The 18887-nt window shown below is 44.4% G+C and overlaps 1 protein-coding gene across 1 annotated transcript in view; it reads left to right on the top strand.

Annotated features, from left to right (window-relative positions):
* Ctss (cathepsin S) overlaps positions 1-18604 on the top strand; it is a 29398-nt gene extending 10794 nt beyond the window's left edge. The window contains exons 3-8 of the mRNA XM_021157901.2: positions 1438-1560; positions 5731-5880; positions 8028-8258; positions 9510-9675; positions 12364-12466; positions 18287-18604. Coding sequence (XP_021013560.1) covers positions 1438-1560; positions 5731-5880; positions 8028-8258; positions 9510-9675; positions 12364-12466; positions 18287-18386 — 873 coding nt within the window. The 3' untranslated portion in view covers positions 18387-18604. The remainder of the gene's footprint in view (positions 1-1437; positions 1561-5730; positions 5881-8027; positions 8259-9509; positions 9676-12363; positions 12467-18286) is intronic.
* Positions 18605-18887: the final 283 nt, after the last annotated feature.

Genomic DNA, 18887 nt, shown 5'->3' with positions numbered 1-18887 from the left:
CTTGAGCTACACAGCAAGTCTGAGGCCACCTGGACAACCGGGGCAAGACAAGGGATCAGCAGCAGTGGCAGCAGCAGTGGCAGCAGCAGCAGGAGGAGGAGGCTTTCGAGGTGCAGTCTGTCATATCAGCACTCAGGTGGGGGAAGTGGAAGGAGCGTAACTTCAAGGGCAGCCCGAACTATGTGAGAATCTGTCTCAAAATCAAAATAAAAGTCTGAAGTGTTATAGTTAAAATTCTGATTTGCAGTAATGGTGTGCTGGTTAGTCTTCTGTCAAGTTGACACAAACTACAGTCATTGGAGAGATGGGAGCCTCAGCTGAGAAAATGCCTCCATAAGATTAGACTGCAGTCAAGCACATAGTGCATTTTCTTAATTAGTGATTGATTGGGAGGAAGGGGCTAGTGCACTGTGGGTGGTGCCATCCCTGGACTGTAGTTCTGGGCTCTATAAGAACAAGTCACGAGGAGCAAGCAAGTAAGCAACATCCCTCCATGGCCTCTGCACCAGCTCCTGCCTCCAGGTTCCTGCCCTGTTTGAGTTCCTGTCCTGACTTTCCCTTCAGTGATGGACAGTGCTCTGAAAGCTCAAATCAAATAAACCCTTTCCTTCCCAGGTTGTTTTGGTCATAGTGTTTCATCTTAGAAATAGATGCCCTAAAAGAGGACAAATGAGTATCAGAGGAAAATTTAAAACAACAACAACAACAACAACCTCAAACAGCCAGAGAAGCAGAAATGTATAGTTAGCTGAGTTGATTTTCAGGAATGAGAAAGAATCTTATGGATATCTATACAGTAAGGTGTGAGGAGTATGCAGGAGCTGAGTCAGGGGGATTACTAGGAGTTTGAAGCCAGCCTGAGCTACAGTGTGAGTTATTAGGATAGCCAAGGCTACATAACAAGACTATGTCTTTGAAAGAAAGAAGGAGAGAGAGAGAGAGAGAGAGAGAAGTCTAGGAAAAGAGTACAGCTTATTGCCTATAAGGGCATGCTTCAAACACAAGCATCTAACATTTGGAGATCTAAGAATCAAATTTACAACAAAGAAAACAAAAGAAAAAAGAAAAAAGGAAAAAAAAAGAAGGAAATTCACTGTGGATATCATATATTTAATAAGTATCTAAAATTAAAAACAAGAATTTGAATTAAAATGTGATTTTAGCAGTTGTTTTGCATGTATTCATTTGCCTATATGTTTTTAGACAGATCCACAGTCAGTAGGATGCTATTTGGGGCACTAGAGATGTTCAGCAGTTAATAGCACCTTCCGCTCTTCCAAAAGACTCTTTGGGTGGCTCACAAACCACTCTCCCTAGCTCCGTGGGGTCTGATGCCCTCTTCTAGCCTCTGTGCTCACATGCTCACACATACACATATGAGGGGGGCAGGTATTAAGAACAATAAGTTCACTTGCATTCCTTTTCCTTCTGTTTCAGAATGAAGAAGAAGTACGGCGTCTCATCTGGGAAAAGAATCTGAAGTTTATAATGATTCACAATCTGGAATATTCTATGGGAATGCATACCTACCACGTGGGCATGAACGATATGGGAGACATGGTAGGTAAACCACAAGCAATCCTTATTTCAAGTGTGGGTAAGTGCCAGGCTGCATACGTAGGGCACTATCCTCTGGGCTCTGTGGAGCTCTGGTCCAGCCAGAGTGGACAAAGAGATGCCGCTCTCCAAGGGGAATCCAGAGCAAGGCAGATTGCTGGACCTCGTCCACAGTCACTACTGTCCTGGAGTTGGTGTTGGAAGGTGGATAGTGGCCAAGGTCGGGGCAATGGAGCAGGAAGTGGCTGTGGTAGGCTCAAGCATCCAACTGGTTGGGCCAGGTCGAGGTCCAGGGGGAAGCCTCAGGAGAAAATGCTCTTCCCTGGAGTGTTACCGCCTGATCCCACAGGCGCTCTCAGGCGATCTTTGGTGAAAATGGTTCATGTGCTTTACTCCTTATAGATAGGACCTTATAAACATTTTGAGGTGGGTTGAAAGGCAAATACTTTCTATTGGCTTTGTCTGAGATGTCAGGGATGCCTCATTTGCATGTAGAATGACTTATGGTGTTGTCCCTACATGACTGATTGTCACAGTACTCACAATGGGTGTCATGGTCAGGAGTAGATTTAAACGCCTACCATTCTCAATTATGAGATTTGCCAGGGTTCCTGAATCAGCTCGGTCTTACCAGGTTTTCTGTCTGGTGGCACAGTCCACTGCCCCACAGGCAAGTATAATTTTTGTTTCATCAAAAGTAATTTGAAGCCGGTCGTGGTGGCGCAGGCCTTTAATCCCAGCACTCGGGAGGCAGAGGCAGGCGGATTTCTGAGTTCGAGGCCAGCCTGGTCTACAAAGTGAGTTCCAGGACAGCCAGGGCTACACAGAGAAACCCTGTCTCGAAAAACCAAAAAAAAAAAAAAAAAAGTAATTTGAAGGTACATTGGGATGTCAACCACAAAACTAAAGGAAACTGTGCAGCCAGGGCTGGAACATGGGGCAGGGGCATAGTATACATCTCCCATGATGCAGAGCCCTAGGCTTGATCCTTAGCACCACCTCCACCTTAAACAGGTAAGTGTGCTCACGTGCCCACAAAGCTAAAAAGCAATGGACGTCAGGGCCTAAGGATCAGTAGGCAAATTCCTTGGTTAGAGAAAGAAAGGAGCCTGGGAAGATGGCTTATAGCTCTGGCTGCTCTTACAGAGGTCCTGAGTTCTGTTCCCAGCAGCCACATAGCAGCTCACAACTGCCTATAACTATAATCCCATTGAATCCTTTGGTGGTATGCAGCTATAAGTGCAGACAAAACACCGATATACAAAAATAAATATTTTTAAAAGGAAAAGAAAAGAAAGGGAAGATGTGGATCAGTCTGCGGCCTGAATCTGCCCCCCTTAGCCTCATGTGATGCAAGAAGAAGGGATTTCCACAAGGTATTCTTTGACCACCATGTGTGCAGTGGTATGAGCATGCCCACATGTTAAATAAGTAAAGATAGTGAGAAAATATATTTTTTAAGATATATCTATTTATTATATGTAAGTACACCGTAGCTGTCTTCAGACACACCAGAAGAGGGAATCAGATCTCATTATGGATGGTTTTGAGCCACCATATAGTTGCTGGGATTTGAACTCAGGGCCTTTGGAAGAATAGTCAGTGCTCTTAACCACTGAGCCATCTCTCTAGCCCAAGAAATTCTTATTTAGTCCTACTTTGGCCAATTTCTTAAAAAACATAAAACCAAAACCAAAACCATCCCCTCTCCCCTCTCCCCTCCCCCTTCCTCCCCCTCCCCCCTCTCCCCCTTCTCCCCTCCCCCCTCTTTCCTGTCTGACACTGTCTCATACACCCTGGCAGGAACGGTCCATGTAACTGAGAATGACCTTTTTCTCCTACCTCCACCTCCAGAATGCTGGGGATCACAGGTCTGCCCATCATATCCCACTTACCAAATCCCCTCTTTTCTGGAGATTAAACTTATAAAATAGTATTGTTCTCAATAAGTTTTAGAAAGCACTTTTTAAGTCTTTATGGTAAGTAACTATATTTGCCTAAGTGTGCATTGGGATGAGGATAAGGCCCGCCTCCTTTCTTACTAGGAGCAAGTGGGAACTTGATGCCATGGACTCTTCTTTTGTGTGTGTTCCCAGAAAGGCCTCTGCATACTGAATGCTCTCTGCCAGTTGCATCTCCGCCCTCCTCAGTGGTTTTTGGGTTCTGGTCTACACAACCAAAAATGTATAATGCAGCCAATTAAGAATCACATAACTGGTTAGTTCATATTGTTGTTCCTCCTAGGGGGCTGCAAACCCCTTCAGCTCCTTGAGTACTTTCTCTAGCTCCTTCATTGGGGACCCTGTGCTTCACCCAATGGATAGCTGTGAATATCCACTTCTGTAATTTGTCAGGCACCGGCAGAGCCTCTCAGGAGAGAGCTATATCAGGCTCCTGTCAGCAAGCTCTTGTTGGCACCCACAATAGTGTCTGGTTTTGGTGGTTGTTTATGGGATGGATCCCCAGGCTGGGCAGTCTCTGGATGGTCATTCCTTCAACCAGTACCCCCAGAACTCCCTGGGACTAAACCACCAATCAAAGAAAACACATGGTGGGACTCATGACTCTAGCTGCATATGTAGTAGAGGATGGCCTAGTCAGTCATCAGTGGTAGGAAAGGCCCTTGGTTCTGTGAAGGTTTCATGACCCAGTATAGGGGAATGCCAGGGCTAGGAAACAGGAAGGGGGTGGGTTGGTGAGCAGGGGGAGGGGGAGGGGATAGGGGAAAAGAGGATAACATTTGAAATGTAAATAAAGAAAATATCTAATAATAAAAAAGAAAGAAAGAATCACATTACTTTAGAAATAAAGACAAAATCCAGGCATGGGGAACTGGCTAAGGCTTGCTGAGTAGGGCTGTAGAGACAGGGATATCCTGGCAGCTTGCTGGCAGCCCAGTGTAGTTCAAACTGACATAGGAGGGTCCATATACCCAGGTTTACACTGCAAACACACACACACACATACACAGAGGCAAAAAATAAAAATTATAAGGAAAAACCAATTCTAGTGGGTTTGGAAAGGGAACATCCTTGGAAACCAACTTCTACTTAAATGTCACAGTGCCCTGTGTAGTTCTGAGGGAAAGCAGCTCCTCTTGCTTTACACATTGCTTTGTACAGAGAAACCCGGTCTCAAAAAACAAACAAACAAACAAAAACACAGTTGGTGGCGCAAGCTTTTAATCCCAGCACTCGGGAGGCAGAGGCAGGCGAATTTCTGAGTTCGAGGCTAGCCTGGTCTACAGAGTGAGTTCCAGGACAGCCAGGGCTACACAGAGAAACCCTGTCTCAAAAAAACCAAAATACAAAAACAAAAAACAAAACAAAACATTGCTTTGTGAGATTATGCCTTTCTTTCAATCAACTCTGTAACTTCTAGTTTTTACCATGTTTCTATTTCTTCTTCCCTCTGTTTAAACTATGTTGCCAATGAAAAGTTCAAGATTAAAGAGACATACTGAGCTCACCTCAGTCAGCACCCACAGTCACCTCAGACAGCACCCAGTCACCTCAGACAGCTCCCAGAGTCACCTCAGTCAGCACCCAGTCACCTCAGTCAACACCCAGTCACCTCAGACAGCTCCCACAGTCACCTCAGTCAACACCCAGTCACCTCAGATAGCCCCCACAGTCACCTCAGTCAACACCCAGTCACCTCAGACAGCTCCCACAGTCACCTCAGTCAGCTCCCACAGTCACCTCAGTCAGCTCCCACAGACAGGTCACCTCCCAGTCAAGTGGGTACAACTACCACTCATTTTTCTCAGTTTTAAAATATATTCACATTTATAATTCTTAGGGAGGGATTGAGAGAGAGAGAGAGAGAGAGAGAGAGAGAGAGAGAGAGAGAGAGAGAGAGAGAAATAGATGGGGCTAACCAGCAATATAGCTCACCATGTAAAGGCACTTGCTGTCAAGCCTGACAACCTGAGTTCAATCCCTGTGACCCAGATGATAGAAGGAGCGAACTGATTCCAGCAAGGTGTTCCCTGACTTCCACATGGGAGCCATGGTACACTGGCTGTCACAAACACATGCACAAGAAAGGGAGGAAGGGAGGGAAGGAGAAAAAGAGGAAGGAAGGAAGGGAGGGAGGGAGGGGAGGAAGGAGGGAGGGAGGGATGTAAAATGAAAGGCTCTAAGTGAGATGTGCTGTTTACTTGCTTTTTAGACCAATGAAGAAATCTTGTGTCAGATGGGTGCTCTGAGAATTCCCCGCCAGTCTCCGAAGACTGTCACTTTCAGGTCACACTCTAACAGGACATTGCCTGACACTGTGGACTGGAGAGAGAAGGGCTGCGTCACTGACGTGAAATACCAGGTGAGTGTCACCGGCCCAGCCTCTGCATGCTGGCTGAGCGCTCTCTCCCTGTCTCACTGCACACTCTGGAAGTGAGTCTCACTGTCTTGCTGTGACTTCCTGCCTGTTTGGTTATTCTCATCTGCCAACTACATCCTAAGGGGGTTGTTGTTATTTGTCTTTGTTTAGTTTTACTTATGATTCATTTAGGCTTATATACATAGCCCAGGCTGGCCTCAAATTCACAATGTAACCAAACTAAGTTCCCTCCATATTTTGGATCTTAGCTTCTCGTCAAATATGTGATTTGTATACTTAGCCTGCAAAATTCTCTCTCTCTCTCCCTCTCTCTCTCTCTCTCTCTCTCTCTCTCTCTCTCTCTCTCTCTCTCTCTCTCTCTCTCTCCTCCCCTGTTCTCTCTCTTTCAAGACAGGGTTTCTCTGTGTAGCCTGGAATTTACTCTGTAGACCAGACTGGCCAGATCTGTCTACCTCTGACTCCCAGGTGTTGGGGTTAACGGCATGAGCTGCAGCCATGCTGACTGAGAGCACTCGCTGTTCTTCCTCCAGAAAACCTAAGTTTGGTTCCCAGCACCCATAACAAAGAACCCACAACTGCCTGTAATGCCAGCTTCAGGGAATCCAACGCCCTCTTTTGGCCTGCACATGCATGCACACATACAGATACATAAATACATAATAATAAAACAAAGCTTTCTTTTTAAAGATTCTATGATAATAATGTCTGAAAAAATGGTTACCCTATGGCTAAAGCTTTTTTGCATCTGGCATCATTTTGAGATAATAACACTGGAGTTTGTGGGTGCTTGTCACAAGTGTCAGTGAGCAGAGACAGGAATTAAATCTTTTTAAAACTTTTAGATTTATTTTATGCATCCATGTGTTTTGGCTGTGTGAATGTATGTACGCGCGCGCGAGTGCATGTGCGTGCGTGTGTGTGTGTGTGTGTGTGTGTGTGTGTGTGTGTGTGTGTGTGTGTTTGCTAGCTTATACCACATGCATGCAATGCCTGCAGAGGTCAGAAGAGGGCATCAGAATCTTAGAACTGAAGTTACAGAAGGTTGTGAGCCACCGAGTGGATACTGGGCATAAAAACTTGGTCCTCTGCAAGAACAGCAAGTACTCTGATCCATCTCTCCAGCCACAGGAACGGAATCTTAATTTAAGCTGCATTGTATTCTGAGAGGTGATGGCTGGAGAAGGCAGTGGATGAACATTCTAGAAATCTGCCTTACATCTCATCTCTAGGCAGCAGGCTTCCTAAGGAGTGGAAATGAAAGACATCAAACACTGACAAGCCTCTGGTCATGTGATGAGTCTTGTCTGTGAGACTTGGGGGATAGGCCTCCTAAGCATCACTCCTCGTTACCTCTCAGGTAGCTGGTTTGCCTCTTTTCCAGGCCACTGAGCCTTGCGGTCCTCATGCAGTGTCACCTGGTACACATAGCATTGACTCTGAACAGCAAACCATTCACAGTGTGTCCCGGCTGTGCTCTTTGCAATCTGTTTGCACAGGTGCCTTTCTTTGACATGAGGTGCAATGTGCCCTTAGAACACAGCCTAGGAAAGTGCCCCATTCTGTCCCTCCTGTCTGGCTCAATTGGCCCTGAGTTATTCTGTCTCTCAAAAATCACTTTCCAGGGCTGGCAAGATGGCTCAGGGGGTCCCATGTGAGGAGAGGGGAGAGGAGAGAGAAAAGGAGAGTGAAGGACAGGTAACCAAAATGAATGGATTATATAGAGAGGAAGGGCAACTGGGGAAGGGCAGCCCAGTGCCTGGGCTGGGGGAAGTTTAGGGTAGGGGCAGGGTATGTGAGCCATATCCTGTAATGAATAGGGACTGAGGGATGCTGGGAGAACCTTGTGGCCAGGCCCGCTTTGGTATGTTAAGTAGACACCTCTTGGCTGTTTGAGGCCCTAAGCTGCTTCTGGCATCTTCCCTTTAGGGGAAGGTGGTTGGGACTTTGTATATGTTCAGTGTGCACCATCCCCACCAGGGCACATCCTCGCCTGGAGAAATGTCTGCCTTCCAATGGTCTGAGAGAGAAGGAGCCCTCAGTGGGGCAGGCAGCTCTTCCTGGCAGAGCTGGAGCTGTCTTCTGCCCTGCGGAAGCCATTCTGATCCTGGACAGATTCTTCTCTGTTTTAGGGTTCTTGTGGTGCCTGCTGGGCTTTCAGTGCCGTGGGGGCCCTTGAAGGGCAGCTGAAGCTGAAAACGGGGAAGCTGGTATCCCTCAGTGCTCAGAACCTGGTGGACTGCTCAAATGAAGAAAAATACGGGAATAAAGGCTGTGGGGGCGGCTACATGACCGAAGCTTTCCAGTACATCATTGATAATGGGGGCATAGAGGCAGACACTTCCTATCCCTACAAAGCTACGGTGAGTCACGTTTATCCCCTGTGACCTCGTTCCTCCCCACTGCTACACTGGCACCACCAAAGCACTGACCCCTTCTAGAGCCCCATCAGCTGCTCCTCCATGTCAAGAATTCTCTTTGAAATACAGTGACCCTCTTAATCTTCCCGTGGGGTTTAGGGTTGTTGTTGTTTGTTACAGAGTCTTGGGCTGGTCTCGAACTCACTACGTAGCTGAGGAGGTTCTGAAGTCCTGTTCTTCCTGCCTTACCTTCCAAATGTTGAATTATATAGGGTTTTGTCACCACTCCCTACACAGAAAATATTTTCAAACAAGCACGTGCCGTTCATTTTTAAATACAGGCTTAAAGAAACCTTTTCAGACCGTAAACCTCAATGCCCAGTGATATTTCCAGGTGACTGACTAGCTCATTCTCCCACTTAAAAGGCTCAATAATGCTATCCCCTTTACCACCCGATTTCTTATTTTCTTTTTAAACAAATTTTGTTAAGTAACATAAGCAAAAAAAAAAAAAAAAATCACACAAGGGCTGACAAGATGGCTCAGTAGGTAAGGGCACTTGTGGTCAAGCTTGATGACCTGAGTTTAATCACCCATCCCAGAGAGAGTACCAAGTCCTGTAAGTCATCCTCTGACCTCCACACTCATGTGAGTAAATGCAATAAACTCACACTTTAAGTAATTATCACCCAACAACAACCTACCTTAAGCAGTTTTGCTTTGGTTTATTTCTTTCAGCTTCTTTTTCTGCTATGATTTGTAGGAGGAAACACAGTTAGAAATATCCATCTGTAACTTCCGGGTTTGTTTGTTTTATCTTTTGCTTTTGAGACACAGTCACACTGTATAACTGTGGGTGGCCTGGAACCATTCTGTAGATCAGACTGACCTTGAACTCTCAGAGATTCACCTGCCTCTGCCTTCCCCATGCTGTCTCTTGGGTGCTGTCTCACAGCTGCAGATGGCCCAGGGCTTGGCTTATAAACCCAGGCCACCTTGTCCAGCTTGAGTCAGTGTTTACAAACAGTAAAACCCAGAACAAAAGAAGAAAGACAGGTTGGGACAGAGGGACAGAGGGACAGAGAACGGGGGAGGGGGGGCACGACAGAGGACAGGGGGCGGAGGGGGCATCATAGTCATAGTCAGTTGAAAGGGGTGAAGTGGTGGGGCCTGGGGGTGAAGGGACAGGGATGGGGATATCATATTTGAAATCCAGGAAGTTGAAGTAGACTTTATGGTTGGATTTTTTTGTAGGATGAAAAGTGTCACTATAACTCAAAAAATCGAGCTGCTACGTGTTCAAGGTACATTCAGCTCCCCTTTGGCGATGAGGATGCCCTGAAAGAAGCAGTGGCCACTAAAGGGCCTGTCTCTGTGGGCATCGACGCCAGCCATTCCTCCTTCTTCTTCTACAAAAGCGGTAAAGATGAGGCATCGGCCTCTTATTTGCTACCCTTAATGTAGGCTGAGCATCTGGAACCGTGTTCTAACTGGTGAATTCCACTGGTCAAGACTGATTAGCATGACTACATTAAGCTCCTTGTATATCCAGCTCTTTTCATCCACACAGTAACTAAGTTACACACAAATCCTCCATGCAAAAGTTAATCTGCCTTGGGTCTGGAGAGCTGACTCAGTGGCTAAGAACATTTGTGGTTGAAAAGGTTCCAGGTTTGAGTCCCAGCTCCCACATGGAGGCTCACCACCTCCTCAGGCACCAGGCAGGCTTATGATGCACATCCAGGCAAAACACTACCTCACATAAAATAATAAAGATAAATCTAAAACCAAAATTAAAGGGGAAAAAAAAAAGTTAACTTGCCTAAGTTACTCAGCCAAAATGGTGGGACAAGGGTTAAATCCATGAGATTGAAAACCATGTTACCAGCTACAAAATCCACATAGCATTATGTACGATAGTCCTGTCTATAATCCTAGCATTCTGGAGGCAGAGGTAGGGGTGGAGAGAAGAGATGAGAAAGTTGATGCCTGCCTAGGCTACTCTATCAAAAAGCCAAAACAAAACAAACAAGAAAAAAGAGTCAGATATGTTTGTTTGATTTTAATCCAGGAAGAGTGCATTATACAAACTAAAAATCAAGAAAGCAATTCCACTTCCAACTGTGGGGAGAACTAATAATAAATTTACCCAGAGAGCAGAACAGTGCTTAGAGAGACACGAAGTGATATGTGCACAGAGGTGAAAGCCTTAGCTTTATCCTCTGTTTAGAGTGAAGAGTCAAATGTCGGTAAGATTCTTCATAAAACTCGGCAGACTAATCCTAAAGAGTGCACAAAACCATGGAAACCCTCAACAGCCAAAGCCGTTTGAACAAAATGAGGAAAAGAGGCATCACAATGTCTAACCTGAGAGTGCATTCCTGAGCGACAGCAACCCAACAGCATGCGTCAGCATTAAAACAGACCAGCAACACAGAATGGTGACTCCCTGCATAAAGAACACAGCCAGGGTATGTTCAGAGTGTAGCTCAACAGTTAAGAGCACTGACTGCTCTTCCAGAGGTCCTGTGTTCAATTCCCAGCAACCACATGGTGGCTCATAACCATCTGAACTGAACTGGACTGAACTCACAGCCCTCTTCTGGTTTGTCTGAAGACAGTGACAGTGTACTCATATACATAAAATAAATAAATAAATCTTGAAGAGAAGATGGCAGTGCAACCAGTCGTGTTGGCACCTGTTTGTAATTCTAGGACTTGGGAGGTAGAGGCAGGAGGATTATACCTCAAGTTTGGAGCCAGCCTGGCTGTCCTTATTAGGTTAAAACACAGACCAAAAACAACTTGGGAAGGAATGTTTATTTGTTGGGCAGTTTATAGTCCATCATCAAGGGAAGCCAATCAGGAACTGAGGCTGAGACCATGGAACAATGTTGTTTACCAGCTTGCTACATTTGCTTTCTTATTCCCCATCCTACCCCACCACCACCATCTATGCCACATCAATCATTAATCAAGAAAATGCCCCGAAGGCCAGTCTGATGGAGGTATCTTCTCAATAATCTAGCTGTGTCGAGTCAACCTGAAGCTCACCAGGACTTTGAGTATATAGTGAGTGAATTCCCGACCAGCCAGGGCTACATAGCAAGACCATGTCTCAAACGATCATAAAGGTAGAAGATAACTCAATGCTGGTGACACGGGAACCTTTTCACGCTGATTGTAAGACTATCAACTAGTACAGCTTTTAAGGGAAATGGTATAGAAATTCCCCCCAAAAAGTAAAAGATAGAACTACCATTTGACCCAGAAACTCCACTACCAGGAATATATTCCAAAGAAATTAAATCAATGTACTGAAAAGACATCTCTCAAATTCACTGCAGAATAATTTTCCACAACCTAAGTGACCATCAACTTCTGAGTGGATAAAGAAAAGATGGCACATATACAACAAGGAGCACTATTTGGATATATATATATACATATATATAATTACAGGAATGGAGGTGTGGCTTGGCTAGTAAAATGTTTGCCCCCCAGACAGGAAACCTGGGTTCAATTCCCAGCACACAGATATTGAGCATGGTAGTACTAAACATGTCATCTCAACTCTTAGGACGTGGAGGCAGGAGGATCAGAAGCTCAGGGTCATCTTTGGCAACATATCAAGTTTGGGGGACATCCTAAGTGGGTTATGTGAGACCCTGGCCTGTGAGGACATAAGGGAGGGCACTTAATAGTTCTTTAAGATTAACACTTAAAACCACACATGCACGCCATCATACGAAGCTCAGTAACACAGTCCCCCAGTGCACACTAAATGCAGAACTCTGTATTATATACAGCAGAAAGCTACAATACGCACTGAGAAGCATTTAATTTAGAAAAAGCTCAGAATGGACAATTTATGAATTTATACAAAGAAATGCAACCAGTTGTACATAAGTTAAGAGAATTGGAAGACGTGGTAAAGAGATAATAATAAATGTCTGAGAGATCTATGGATCAGTCCCAAACTTGTCAGGGAAACTGACAGAGTATCAATGTCAAAGAATTACAATGTCTAAGTCACCTTGTCATATCTCCAAGCATGTTTTATTATCCTGAAACACTTGCCTCTTTCCCATCTGTGTTTTATTCTCAGGTGTCTACGATGACCCCTCCTGTACAGGCAATGTGAATCATGGTGTTCTTGTGGTTGGCTATGGGACTCTTGATGGCAAAGATTACTGGCTTGTGAAAAACAGGTAATACATTAGCACATGAGTGTTGGTTTTATTGTCAGGATGGGGAGGACACCTCAGCAAATATACTCTTGCTGTTAGGACGCTGGTCACCATAGCAGCAAGGATGCACATTTGTAGCTTCTTACAAAGCCCCATGGGAAATTACTCACTGCCCCACTATAGCGGTTTGTATGAGAATGGCCCTCATAGACTCATAAATTTGAATGCTTAGTCATCAGGGAGTGGTACTAATTGAGGAGGATTAAAATGATTAGGAGAGGTGGCTTTAAGGTTTTCAAACAGCCAGGCCAAGACCAGTCCCCTTCCCCAGACCTTCCCCCAGCCACTTGCAGACCAGGATGTAGCCCTCAGCTATTGCTCCAGCCCTATGCTTACTGCTGGGCTTCCTGTCATGCTGAAAACGGACTGATGGACTGGAGCTGTAAGCCAGTGCTTTATAAGAGTGTCTGTGACCATGGTGTCTCTTCACAGCAATAGGACAGTGACTAAGATACCCATCTTCATCTTTGTTTTCACGATTTGTCTTCTATAATAACTTTCTTATTATTTTATTTTATTTCATATCATTGATGTTTTGAGATAGGGTCTTGCTATTACTCCTAGCTGGCTCAGAATTGACTATATGTTCCAGGCTGGCCTTGAACTTACAACCATCCTTTGTCTCTGTCTCCCAAGGGTTGGAATTACAGATGTTCACTGCCATTTCCCTCTGGGCTTTTCTCACCATTCCTTGCTTGCTCTGTAGAACAGTCATGGTGATGAGTTTCATTTGACCCCAGTGTTAGGGCTGAAGCCCCGGGCCACGCACATGCTCCTTAAGCTCTTCCTCTGACACACATCCGCAGCCCTTTCAGCCCCTCGTAGGAACACTGTTCCTATAGCCAGACTCAGAATGTTGGTATTCCCTACTGCCCCAGGGACCCAAACGGTTACTTCTGACTTCTAGTCATGATTTTACCATAACCTGTAAGATGGAAGCCTTCAAATCTCTTCCACTACCTGTAGCATTGGCCCACAACTTCACACTTACCTGGTCTTAGTCACTTTGACAATTTACTTTCTCCAAACTCAGTATAGCCAAGGAATTCCGTTCTCTCTCCACCATATTGTTCCCTCCAGAATTTTTCATATCAGTAAATCATATCACATAACATTGTTACCCAACAGATAGTATGGTATTGAGGGCTCAATGCACTATACCAACCTCCTGACCTTCCCAGGGATAATTAAGTTACAAGTCAAGCAGAATTTCCATCAAAAGCTGTCTTGGAGTCTGCCTCATTTCTAGGTCTTCTGGCTCTATTTCAGACAGCTCTTGCCTCGACCATTCCTTGAGAGCCTGAAAACCGATGCTCTTTATATTTTATATCTGTGTATGTGAAAGTGCATGGTGTGTGGGAGGTGCGTATGGGGTGGGTGCGGGTATAGGTATGGATTGGGTATGAGTGTATATATCTGGATTTTGGAGGTTGGACCCAGGCCACCAGGCTTCCCAGCAAGTGCTTTCACCCACTGTCTGAGTTACTTCTTCTCAGTTGCTGTGATAAATCACCATAGCTAAGACAACTTGTAGAAGAGAGGGCTTATTTGGAGCTTATGGTTCCTGAGGGATAAGAGTCTATCACCAGTGCAGCAGGGAGCTGTGCACAGCCTGCAGCAGGCACAGCAGCAGGAACAGCTGAGAGCTCATATCTTGAACTGCATGCAAGCAGCAATGGGAGCCAACTCAAAATGGTGCACATCTTTAAGCTCTCAAAACCAGTCCTCAATGACACAGCTCCTCCAGCAAGGCCATGCCTCCCAAGCCTGCCCAAACAGGGCCATCAACAGGGGGCCACACTTATTCAGATGTCAGAGAATATGGGGGATAGGAATGGCTCCTTCAAACCGCTACACTGGCTGGCCCGTCTTGCCAGGTCCATTCATTTTACTCTTGAATCTTTTCTGTTGTTGCCTAACAGGTGTGACTAAGTAGAACAAGTCTTGGCGTGTAACCACTCTAGCATACAGTGGCCCCTCAGTAACCCACTTAACTGACCTCTGCATGATTCATAAGCAAAATGAGTACAGCTTTTAGAGAGAAAGGGGGATGAAGAGGCTAGAGAGTGAAGAGCCCTTTGTGCTCTAGCAAGACCTCTGCAAGCACCCTCATGTGCATAAACTTACACAGGCACACACAGACAAACATCATTTGAAAAATATTTTTAAAGGTTTATTTTATTTTTAATTATGTCTATGTGTATAAATATGTGCATAAGAGTGCAGGGGACTAAGGTGGCCAGAGGTGTCAGATCCTCTAGAGCTGCATTATAGGTGGTAGGGAGCCTCCTGACATGGGTGCTGGAACTCAAACTCCGGTCCTCCGGAAAGACAGTATATAATCTTAACGACTGAGGTGTCAAAATGATGAAAGTTTTGTCTTCTGGTTCTTGAGGCTAGAAGACAGAAATGAACATGTTGTGACTTTAGCTACTTTTGGGGGATTATGAGAAAGAAACTCTTTATAGACATGGAGCTGAGAAAGTGACACTCACAGGAGTAGAATGGTCTGGTAGCGGCTAGCAGGTAGGACAGGAACAGAGGAGATGCTACACAGTGTCCGGACTGTCAGCTCTAAGCCAGTTCTGGAGTTCTCTCACATGACAGCCACGTCTTACTTACTGCTTCTATTCCTTTGCCTCAGAATGTGTGGCACACACACGTACTATATGCACTTGTATATATATGATACTTTCTTTTTTTTGTTGTTGTTGTTTTGCTTTGTTTTAAGACAAGGTTTCTCCGTGTAGCCCTGGCTGTCCTGGTATGAACTCTGTAGACCAGGCTGGCCTCAAACTCAGAGACTCACCTGCCCCTGCCTCCCAGGATTAAATATATGTGCCACCACTGCTGGAGTGATAATTTCTAATTAAACATATTTTAGTTTAAGAAAATAAAATAAAATAACTACTGGTTGACCAACAGCCAGTTTCAGAAGGATCCCACACCGTTTTCTGGCTGCCATAGGCACTGCACATACATGATGTACAGACACACATGCAGGCAAAACACCCATACATATAAAATAAAAACAAATCTTTAAAAAAAATGTTTTTACAAGGTGGTGGTGTTGAACATCCATAATTCCAACACTATGGAGGCAGAGACAAGGAGATCTCTGTAAGATCGAGGCCAGCCTGGCCTACAGAGCGAGCTCTAGGACAGCCAGGGTTATACAGAAAAACCCTGTCTCAAAAATATAATAATAAGGGCTGGAGAGATAGCTCAGAAGTTAAGAGCACTGACTGCTCTTCCAGAAATCCTGAATTCAACTCCCAGAAACCACATGGTGGCTCACAATCATCTGTGATGGGATCCCATGCACTCTTCTGATGTGTCTGAAGACAGCTACAGTGTACTCACATACTTAAAAATAAATAAATCTTTAAAAAAAAAAAAAGATTGATGGTGATAAAAAGAGACCAGTGTGGTGCACGCCTATAATCCTGACATTGGACAGTGGAGGCAGGAGGGTCAGGAGTTCAAGATCAGCCTTTGGTACATAGCAATTTCAAGGTCACATTGAACCTGGGACACATCACACACACACACACACAAACACACACCCACAATGAAAAGAAAGAAAGAGAGAGAGGGGGGAGGGAAGGAGAGAGGAAGGAAGGAAGGAAGGAAGGAAGGAAGGAAGGAAGGAAGGAAGGAAGGAAGGAAGAAAGAAAGAGTTGAGCACCTCCCCAGCTTTTGAGGCTTGCAGCTGTGTGATTTCCATTCTTTGACTTGTAGAAACAGCCCTCTCTCTTGCCCTCAATCCTCGCAAGGCCTCCGTGTGTGCTGACGTCAGTCCTACTGGATTAAGGCTGACCTAATGACTTCATCTTAATCTAATTAATAATTAATCTAATAATTAATTCATCTAATTAATGGCATCTACAGTGCCCCTACTTCCAAATAAAGTCACATTTTAGAGGTCCTGAGATTAGAATTCCAGTGCTAACTTTGAGCAGGTCACAGTCCAACCCTGAGTACTCAAGGCTTCCTGGAAACACAGGCTCTGTAAGTCATGGCTGCCTTCAGATTCCCTGTGAGGAGCTAACAGACAGCAGTGATGTATGCTGGGAAAGCAGCTGAGGAAATGTCAAATGTTGATTTACGCTTAAGCCATCACTGCAGTGATCTCCTTGGTGTGGACATGTGTGACATGTTGCCTCTTGTTGTTCACTGGACTTCTTTTTTATTTGTTTAGGTTTTTTTTTTCCCATACACCCATCTTTTTTGCTCCCTCCCTCCTTCCTCTTTTTTTTTTTTTTTGGCCAGGCTCTTATGTAGCCCAGGCTGGCCCCAAGTTCATTAAGCCACAGAGGAACAAAGGCTCCTGTCCCTCCTGCTTCCAGCTGGCTCCATGCCGTTAGGATTTTAAGCGTGTGATGCTGTGTGCCCAGTTATATGGCTTCTTGAGTACACAGACGCCAGCTAACATGACAAGCTGGAAAATGTTTAGTCCCAGGCAGCTCATTTCTGCACTAAGTAGAATATTCTACTTTCCCATAGCTTTAAATAGGAGAATTATCTCATCTGGATAATTCACCATCTGGATAATTCACAACTGTATTATTTATCATTTGATTCAGAGCTAATTGCTGTGTAACACTTTCATAGTAGTTACTCAAAAGTACTTCTGTTTGTTTGTTTGTTTGTTTGTTTTTTGAGGCAGGGCTTCTCTGTGTTGCCCTGGCTGTCCTGCAATTCACTTTGTAGATCAGGCTGGCCTCGAACTCAGAAATCCGCCTGCCTCTGCCTCCCAAGTGCTGGGATTAAAGATGTGTGCCACCACGCCCAGCTCAAAAGTACTTCTTGACAGATGTTTCTAGAAGCCAGATGATGGTGGTGCATTCCTTTGATACCCTGGAGGCAGAGGTAGGCAGATCTCTGAGTTCTAGGCCAGCCTGGTCTACAGAGTGAGTTCCAGGACAGCCAGGGCTACACAGAGAAACCCTGTCTCGAAAAACAAAAAATAACAACAACACAAAAAAACAAACAAAAAACAAAAAAAAAGTTTAGGACTAGCCTGGGTTTCATGCAACTCTTGTCTAATAAAAAAAATTTCATTACCTTTGACCCTATTGTGCAAAACCATTTAGAGATGGAGTGTTACAAATAATATACTCTTTCCTTGCAGAAGACATGCCTAGAAAGCACAGATGGATCTTATATTATTGACCTTAAATATAAGTATGTCCAACAATATGGAACTAGTGTGTGTGCTGGGTCACACCTGTAATCACAGGCCTGGAAAGTCAAGGCTGGAGAGCTGCTGAACTTGCAGCCAGACTGGGTGACATAAAAAGAGCTTGTCTAAACAAAATGAAAAACAAACAAACACTCAAAACCAAAACAAAAAGCTAAAAAGAAGCCTTTAATTCCAGCACTTAGAAAATAGAGGCAGATGGATCTCTGTGACCTAGCCTGGTCCACATACAAAGTTCTAGGCCAGCCAGGGATACATAGTCAGACCCTGTATAATATATATATGTAAAGCTAGAGAGATGGTTCAGTGGATAAGAGCACTGGCTGTTCTTCCAGAGTGCCTGGGTTCAATTCCCAGCACCTACATGGGGACTCACAACTGTTTATAACTCCAGTTTCAGGGAATCAGACACAGACATACATGTAGGCAAATCACCAATACAGGTAAAATAAAATAAATAAATAAATTGATTGATTGATTAAACATATGTAACTGTAAATGTTTTAGGGGAAGCAAAGAGATAAAATATAGTTTTATTATATTATTTTGTAATTTTGCTGTTTTTTCTCTTTTTATAGTTGGGGCCTTAACTTTGGTGATCAAGGATATATTCGGATGGCAAGAAATAATAAAAATCACTGCGGGATTGCTAGTTATTGCTCTTACCCAGAAATCTAAACCATTTCTTCTTTTTCTAACAAGTCACAAAGATGGAATATACTCTAACTTAATTTGCCTGCTATATCCAGAGGAACCAAGTGTGTCATGATCAATGTGTAGTTACTGTACTAACTAGGTTATAGCTATTTTTACACCCTGTTGTCTAATGTTTTCTAATAACCGTTTGTAACATGATAGCCCCAAAGTGCTTAATAAAATCTGTCATTTCAAATATCTATTATTGTCACAAATGATTTTTTTCAAGTCGTTCTTAGATAACATTTATACCCTATCATGAACAAGGCTATGTTAGTGATGAGCAGTAGCTATTGTGATGAAGAAAACATTGTTATAAAGTTGTGAAAAATGACAGGCATAGTGAGACATGCTTATAATTCTAGCACTCTGGAGGCAGAGGAAGGCAGATCTCTGGGAGTTCAAAGCCAGCCTGGTCTACAAAGTTAGTTCCAAGAAAGGCAAGGCTGTTACACAGAGAAAACCTGTCCTGAAAAACCAGAA

The sequence above is a fragment of the Mus caroli genome, unplaced genomic scaffold (assembly GCF_978045245.1).
Source record: "Mus caroli unplaced genomic scaffold, Mus_caroli_1 scaffold_3, whole genome shotgun sequence".
Classification (NCBI taxonomy): Eukaryota; Metazoa; Chordata; class Mammalia; order Rodentia; family Muridae; genus Mus; species Mus caroli.
The sequence above is the reverse complement of the archived record's forward strand: the minus strand, read 5'-3'. Positions and strand labels throughout refer to the sequence as shown.